The sequence below is a fragment of the Sipha flava genome, unplaced genomic scaffold, assembly GCF_003268045.1.
Source record: "Sipha flava isolate LNK unplaced genomic scaffold, YSA_version1 241_pilon_pilon, whole genome shotgun sequence".
Taxonomy (NCBI): domain Eukaryota; kingdom Metazoa; phylum Arthropoda; class Insecta; order Hemiptera; family Aphididae; genus Sipha; species Sipha flava.
This window is the reverse complement of record NW_020272889.1, coordinates 155,157-163,921: the sequence shown is the minus strand read 5'-3', so window position 1 is coordinate 163,921 and position 8,765 is coordinate 155,157. Positions and strand designations below refer to the sequence as shown.

Here is an 8,765-nt window from a genome sequence, read left to right as displayed (position 1 = left end):
GTAGACGTGGCGGCGCAGGTAACCGGCGTGCGGCAGCTCGACCGCGCTCCTCGTGTAGATCGGGTTGCCGAAGAACAGCTCGGAGCACGTGACCACGAAGAAGAACAGCACGAGGCCGCCGAACGCGGCTAGGTACCACACGGCGGACAGCGTTTCTTCGTCCGCGCCGGACGTCCCGTCGTCGTCTTGATAAAAAAAAAATAAAAACCCGCAACGTTAATCTTTCCGTTCTGCTAATGCGAAGGAATAATTTTTTCCCTGGCATAAGTGTAAAACAGAAAATCCTATCCATACATATTATATACGTCGTACACGCACGCGGCTCACCGTCCGGTGTAAGGTACGCACGTTCCGCCGATACGTCGACCCGAACCGGAACCACGGTATAACACGACCATCGTGCGCGCCCTATCCCATCCGTCCGTCTACGGTCACCAATATTGTACAACATTGTGTGAACACTATAATACTGTATTGTATACACACATCGTATGCACTACGCTCCATCCAGTCCGGTCGAGATTTCTCCGATGTCGTCATCGTGCACAATAATACACACATTTTCTTCGTTCGTGGTGTACAAGACACTAACCTATATCCGGGCAAAATGCGAACAATTTACATCTTCTTTTCGCCATCGGTCTCGCGTTATTTATAATAGATAGCGAATTATAAGAACTATCGACAAGTGAAAGGATAAAATTAAGAAATATCAGAATCGTAAAAACGTCCACGTGTGTGGGATTTATAACGTTTTCCGATTACAGCGAAAAAAAAAAGTTGTGTGTCCGTGTGATAACACGAAAAATAAGATTCGAACGCTTTATTTGAGTAAGTATCTCGTTACGAAACGAAACTGTGCGACGTGTTTAAAACTACGTAACTCGACAAACGGATTAGTTGTCCTATCACGCGTCGTCGTAGTAGTTTTGAGAATAGAAAATCGTAACACGAGTGAAAGACACAGCCCGCCGGCGAGGGTTGAGCGATGACAGGACAATTATTTAACGTTTCGTATAACGCGTACATACGAGTAGAATGTAATAAAAATATATGTATTTGTCAATCCGTACCGATAAAAGCCAAGAAAAAACGGATTTGTATAAAAGAATACGTTTTCATCTGTCACACTCGTATTACATCACGGTGTGTAAAAGCATATTACTCACTATCGACGTTACAATATGCAAGAAATGTTGGTATGACACAGTGGAGGGGAACGGTATTGGATAGTTTTAAAACCTGCCAAATAGCTTCATTTTTTCCGCTCCTCGCCTGACAAACGTATGACTATATACCCCTTCCACGGCTTGTTTCTTTCTGCGGGCGCCCTTGTAACAAAACACGACCGGAGTTTTTAACAAACAAAACATGACGACAACGACGATATAAAAATTAAAATAAATCTCGCAATCAAGATTTGCTAGGTATAAAAATCCCCGGTTAAAGTGTACACATATTGTACTTCAAGTATACACAATAATATGTTATTCATCATGACCGTCGTATAATAGAGTTTATCATCAATAACTGTGTTCAAGTATTTACATCCATATTGGATGACGTATTTATCTATTGATGAAATTCGCGAAAAAACGTCAAACGGTTTATGGTTTATTACCAAAAAATTTTATTGAGAACAGATTATAGGTAAATCTACGACAAGCCGTCTATAGGTAAACAGCGAAATTAGATAACCGCCGTATTAACGACATATTGTGTGCTACAATAATCTACACATTATCTTTCTGCTACCTACTTCATGCGTTCGCGTTATTTATGATGATCAAAATCGAATAATAGAAGAAAAAAATTAACTTCCCGTAGGCTATATTATAATCGACTATTTACCGTTACACTGATCGATGACAAATAGTAGAATGCATTCCTATCCAATTCGTGGTTTTTTTTTTTTTTATCTTGATTGCATTTTACGAGTATTTTACGCGCCGTTTGTGCAATTTACCTTGAACCTTTGCTGACTATTTGGACGCGCGTTAAAAATGCTCATTGTACCCATAAAACATTACTGAGCATCGGTGTTGAGAGAGAGAAAGAGGGAGGGAGAGAGAGAGAGAGAGAGAGAGAGAGAGAGAGAGAGAAAGAAAATACCGATTAAGCATACTTAATGTTTTGTTATCGGATGGCACGCAGTAAATCGCGAGTATGAAAATACCGAGTTTACAAAGCGAAAAAAAAAAGAAATCGCGCTAGAAATAAAAGCTGCTAAATATAACGGCGTATTATAATAATTATAATAATACGATCACGAACGAATTTCAATAATCTCGAGTTTGCAGGATGCGAGTATAAATTATTATTAAGATTCATTAATTAATATTATTTGTGTTAAGATTTCTGCGAAAGTGAAAATAATATTCGAACGGCGTACGGCGTAACCGATAAAACGCATTTTCAAGTTCGCACGTGGTAATTGTGAAACTCGCGTGACAATATCGTCGACCTCGCACGCGATTTACGTATAAGGTAAAGATATACATCTGGTAAATATATATGTATGTTGTGTGTGTTATATCGTGTCCAAGAGCAAATGGTCACGAGTGTTCGTTTGGCGTCCCCGTCAACCCTTCCGTCATCACCATGTAATACATCTATTCAGGGGATTTCTATACCGAAAAATTTGTTTCGAGAGGGTTCAAAATTCTTACTACCACAAATCTCAAGTGTATTTATTACACAAGATAATAATTTGGTAATAATTAATTGTACAGCAATAGATAGATCGACAATGGATTATAAAAATAACTCTGGAAAATGTTCATGATATGAAACTTCAATCGTATACAAATATATAATACAGTAAGTACTTTTTTTTAAATTGTTAAAATGTCGGTGGGGGGATTTTAAAGACTTAAACCTCCCTTCTAGGCACGCCCTCGTATCCATTGACCATCGGTATTCCGTAGCCGCCCCGAAAAAAGTTCCCACTCCCTTGCACCGCGAAAATCCGCCTCTAACCTCCGTCCTTCTATTATTACCTGTACAAATCGCCTTACCACTATCCCGGCGGATTAGCACGTACGGATGTGTTGTACGTATATAATATGTAAGCCTGCAGTGGTGTTAGTTAATACAGGATGTACGGATGCTTACCGGTAATGTTAGCGACGTTTGAGTAGTTCTGATTGCTAAAAAACGCTTGGGAGCCGTCCTTCATCGCTGTCGTGGCGGTACCGTCAACTACGTCAACGGCGCCCTTCGGTCTCAATATCGTATTGTCTAGAAACAAAAAAACCAACAAAAAAAAAAAAAACGTTAAAAACTTTGATCGGAATATATGCAGTGACGGTTACGCAATGTTATTCGATATAAATGAAAAAGTATATGTGTGTGTGTGTATAATTTATACATATACATATAGACAGTGGCGTATTTTTTACATTTTTCTAAAAATGTAGCGGTTTTATAATATAAAAAAATACATATAAGGTATCATATGAATTAATAATAATATTATTATATTATTATTATAAAATACAAATTAAGAGTTATTTACGACCACATTATATAAATTAATATTCTCTTTCTCTGTGTCTTCGAAGCAAGTCACTTATGACCAAGGCTCGGAAGTTGTAGCAATAAAAATGTTACTTTTTAGCTCTTAAATATGCACTATAAATAGCACGAAAAATCAAAAAAATATGTATTTAACTTGAAAAAAATGTAATTGTAATGTAATTGTTGGGCTCATTAGACACAGTCTGGGCTGATTGAACTATAAACTGTTAACAAAAATGTTAAATTACTTAAATATATTTGTAAAAATGTACTTCTTATTAAATTATTTTATATATTTACCCTGGAAATTAACCTAGATTATTAAAATAATTGATAATCTAATGCAATGATATAAGGGGATAAAAATGACGTCACTAACTATTAAGTCATTAAATTGTCGATGAAAACATAAAATAATGTTTGATGATGTCTATTTATTTCCAATAATTAAAATATTTTTAAAAGTATAACTAAGTAAGTATAATTATCATCGACAAAATGTGATTATTTCTTACATTATGTGAAAATATACCCGAAAATAGCACTATAAACCCTAAATTAACAAAATAGCAATAAAACCCGTAAATATGCAAAAAATAGCAAAATTAAATTTTGTATATGATATCCGAGTAGTGAGAAACATATTTGTATCTTATTTTGAATGTTCTTGGATGAACCAAAAAAAAAAATATGTATTTGCTAGAACTTCCGAGCACTGCTTATGACTTTTAAACCGTTTTTTTTCTTTCGGGTGAGGTCGAGACTTGGTACCCCTTCCTCGAAAATACGCCACTTTGTATATATGATGATAATCAACGACAGGTCACGTACGTGTTGTAATACAATTTCTATTATTATTATTATTGAATTTCGGTACAGCGTGCTATTGAACACGGGTGGGCGACCGCGGCGGCTAGGGTTATGGAACGCGTGCAAAGGTCGCCGACCTCGAGTGACGGCGACCAACCGACTGACCGACCAGCGAATCGGCCGACCGGGATTATAAAATTATTTTCTAACGTCATCTTGTAGTCGTACAATGTGTTGTAATGGTATTACTTTATTTAGTGCGTGTTCGCCGTCGTCCGGTCGGTTGGCTGTTCACAGTACGCAACAATAATCGATAAACGAACAATAAAAATAATAAAACAGAGAGAACCCACACGTCAATCAACCATCGTCATCACGCCGGATTCGTTATCGTCCCAGGTCTTTTTATGGGAAAAATATTGCGGATTACCGAGGTCGTGGTCGTTGTTGTTTTCGTTGCAGGTCGAAAAGTATGGTACACACGCATTTCTGCAAATATTGTACCTACCATCGACCGCAACGGTCGTCACCTCTGAGTGCTGTTCGCGGGGGGTTATAATTTATATATTTAATCGTTTTTTATAATTTATTATGTATTATTTACGCGTTGCTTGTTCCGATGGCGACCTTGCGCAGCGCGTCCGCAACTCACGAAAAATATTTACGTTATTTTTTTTTTTTTGTCCCGCCACCTCGTGCATATTGCCGTATGTGCTCAACATGCGTGTTTTGTTCGTACACATGTATAAAACGCTTAATATTTGTATATTTATAGTGTTTTTCCTCCCTTTTCATATCGAAAAAATATAAATATATTCGAATTATTGCAGCCAGCGATTTTTATGTTTATTCCCCCCCCCCCCAGATAATAACGCGTATACGATTTTGACGGGGGTCCGACGTCGGATATTGATAATCATCATAATTTTATACTGCCAACGCTACGACGACCACGTTGCGAAGCGAGGCCGACGGTGCGCGATGACCGCACCAGTACCAACACACCCAGCAGAGAACACAGTCGAGATTATTTGCTCTTATCCTTACGAAACATCCGTAAATCCCGTAACCTTATCATGCCGGATAAACAACGCACGACGTGTGTGTATATACTCCTTCGTGTTCCTATTCGTTTAAACGAATACATGCGTTATTTCCACTGACCACCAGTTTGGAAAACTGAACAAGACGTACATTTTGTGTACGCAGAGCGATTTGATAGAACGTATTTGCAACACTAGAAGATCCGCGAATCCGTTGAATAATTATTCTTAGAGCTACTACTGCGACCGGTGATTATGTTTTATCATTCGGTTTGAGCCGTTACCATATTTTGAAAATCGGAGTTATGCCTGAGAAGAGTGAGACATTTGTAAGACTCGTGCTAGTTTAGAATTATTATATTAGGTCTGCATTATATAATTCGGAATATCCGAATGCTAAAAGAATTGTTCTGTATACCGTCACGTGAATTTCAACCGGTGTATCGATACGAAATTAGTGAACATAATATGATGATGATAAACATGATATGTGTGTGTGTGTGTATACCGTACACGCATAGGCGTATGTAGGGACTATTCAGATTATGCAGCTGCATACGCAACATGAACTAGGTACCAAATAAAAACAAAAATCATTTTAATATTAATATAAATCGATACGTAAACTTATTTGTTCATACAAAATTAATATACAATTCCGTATAATAATTTATACGATTGTATATGTGGACAGAGACGGAACCCGCCATTTTTTTGTTTGACAAAAAAAGAAAAATTTTTAATTTTTAAAACGTTTGAACATAATTGTTTACAAGATTTTTGAACACGTAAAATAAAGTTCGGAGAATGCAAGTGACTCTCTGCACGCCTATAAGCACGCGGGTATACAAAAAAGGAACGGTATGGATACGAGTACACCGCGATACGCAACAGCGTATTGTGCATAACAAAATACTAGCACGATGATCTCGGCGGTGTAAACATATTCGTCCGCTACACGCATGCCGGGTGTATTGTTATAGAGATTTGGACGAGCGGAACTCGTTTTTCCGCACGTACGCCATCGTGTATAATGTTACGTCTCGCGTCCGAACGATTTTTCGAACACATAGTGTTCAAGCCATCTTGCGTGCTCGCAAACACGCACGCACTCTCACTGTCAACCACGACCGGAAGCAAGTATTTTCAAATACCGTTGAACACGGAACGATGCTGCGTCGGTTTTGTTATTGTAATAATATTGTGTTCACACGTAGTGTTTTGGGACTGTCGACATAACGCCAAACCCTGGATTGTCGATTTGAAAACGGGTACCACGATTAACGCCACGGGATTTGATATGTATGTTTTTCGAACGACACTCGTTTTGTCTTGAGACCGGATAAAAACAGGAATTTTAGTGCCAATATAGTTATATGTATACGGGTGTATAAATCGTAATTGAACGTGTTCGCAAAGAAAAATATTAATATCTCGGTCGGTGTACGGCGCAGGTACTCGTGCGATTTAAGGCCGCTGCAGATATTGTACGTCGAAATAATCATGTACGATTTTACAATATTTACTCGCGTCCGGGACGATCGCGTTTGTTATGCACTTGAGTACTGTCGTCGCGTTGTCGCACGTGCGAATCCGGTTGAGCCAAGTGCGCTGTGACGAACAGAGGAATCATAATATAATTATTGAAGCCGTTCTCTATAGAGGCGCGTTACACGAATCCCGACCAGATATCATACGTGTGCTGTAAATTGAATTCAACGCAACAGTCGAGTGTCGTAAATAATGCGTAATGTGCCAAACGGAGTTATAATAAATATTGACGATATATTGTGGTAATAATGATTGTTATTATGTGTCACGTTGCCGTCCGTCCGTCCCGCCGCAGCCCGCGCTGACGTAAAAGTTCGGTTGTTTTTCTCTTGTGTTGTTACGCACGTGTGCGTCGTGAATTTTTTACGACCATATAGGAATTAATACATGTTTATTTGCCATATGTGTCGCATCAATTATTACATACGGTGCTATACAGGCCCGTCGTAGTTTGTACAGAGCGCAAAGCTTAATTGACGACGAAAAGAAAGAAACGAAAAAAACAGAGACGCTGCCCGTTGAACCCGCGGTCTTCGTAATTGTTATTTATTTTTCGAACGATATATGCGATGGCAATGACACCAATGGCGATCGCTGTACAGATAAGTAGAATGGAATCAACCAGTCCGACGGAAACGAAAAACTCGAGGACGCAAATTCTATTCGTGTTCGATTCCGTTATGTATACATTACGAACTTACGAAGTTACTTTACAAAGTGCATTATATGATAATGTACGTAATTATACGTAGTCCCCCTACTCTTCTCGTCATTATGGAGGGCAAACACGAGTGTTCAAAATGTACGGTCTCGGATTTAGAACAAACGGTAAAACTCAATTTGAAAGCGATCCCGCATGCACGGGTAACACACATTCATACCGGGTGATCGGTTCTTTAACGTTAATGATATCTTTCAAGCACGTTTTCTCGGTCGGTCTCTGCGGGTTGACATTCAATAAAATTTTGATAAATTTCTTATCGGCACAATCCGGGTGCGCCTAATTCGATGAACGAGCGGATAACATATGTAATACATTTTTTTAATCGCGAACGTTCGTGGCGAAACGTGTCTACGTGCACATGCACGTAGCGCGATTGAACATACCTGTACAACATACTTATACATGTCTATAACTGAATACAATTGTAGATATAAAGCTGGTAGGTCCTAGGTAATGGTCGTGGCAATTTTCCGGTTGACGAATCTAATACGTCGATGGATATGTGTGTGTGTGTGTGTGTGTGTGTGTGTGTGTGTGATGAAAAATGAAAAAGATTACCGTACGAGGATTAACTACGCGAGAAATCACGTAGGCACGCCGGGTCGGACGTGTTGCGGTAGGACGACCGGACCGGAGGGAAAACGCGAAACCCCTTAACGGGGCGTGTAGGCACAACGATCCGTGCGACCAAAAGGGGGATGATAAGCAAAACGAAATATCGTAGTCGGTCACTCACCTTTAATTTTGAGCATGACGGTGGCTGCGTCGGTGCACGAGGCGAGCGCGGCGACAACGGCCACTAGGACGGACCTGGGCACGTAACACCGCGCACTGGAAGCAGACATGATCACGCAGGGATGTTGTGCGTGTCCAAGCAGTACTCGAATACGGCCGGCGGTTCTGGTGCGTGTTCCGGGCTGTTGAGTGAACGCGGCCGTCGAAGTCGTGCAGCAGCAATAGCACTCGCCGCGCAAACCGAACACGAACGTGTGTGCGCAGCGGTCCGGGCCCGCGTGTGTGCGTGCGTTAGTCGCGTGATAATCGAGGAGACTCGCGGCGGCGGCGGCGGCGGCGGCAACTCGTAGTAGTGCAACAGCAGCAGCAGCAGCAGCAGCAGC

At 40.1% G+C, this 8,765-nt stretch overlaps 1 protein-coding gene across 1 annotated transcript in view; it reads right to left on the bottom strand.

Annotated features, from left to right (window-relative positions):
* Nucleotides 1-8,765, bottom strand: part of LOC112684133 — a 13,674-nt gene extending 4,909 nt beyond the window's left edge. Inside the window, exons 1-3 of the mRNA XM_025555464.1 lie at nucleotides 8,384-8,765; nucleotides 3,115-3,240; nucleotides 7-185 (exon numbers count right to left, since the gene is read on the bottom strand). Of these exons, the coding sequence (XP_025411249.1) occupies nucleotides 7-185; nucleotides 3,115-3,240; nucleotides 8,384-8,492 (414 nt within the window). The 5' untranslated portion in view covers nucleotides 8,493-8,765. The remainder of the gene's footprint in view (nucleotides 1-6; nucleotides 186-3,114; nucleotides 3,241-8,383) is intronic.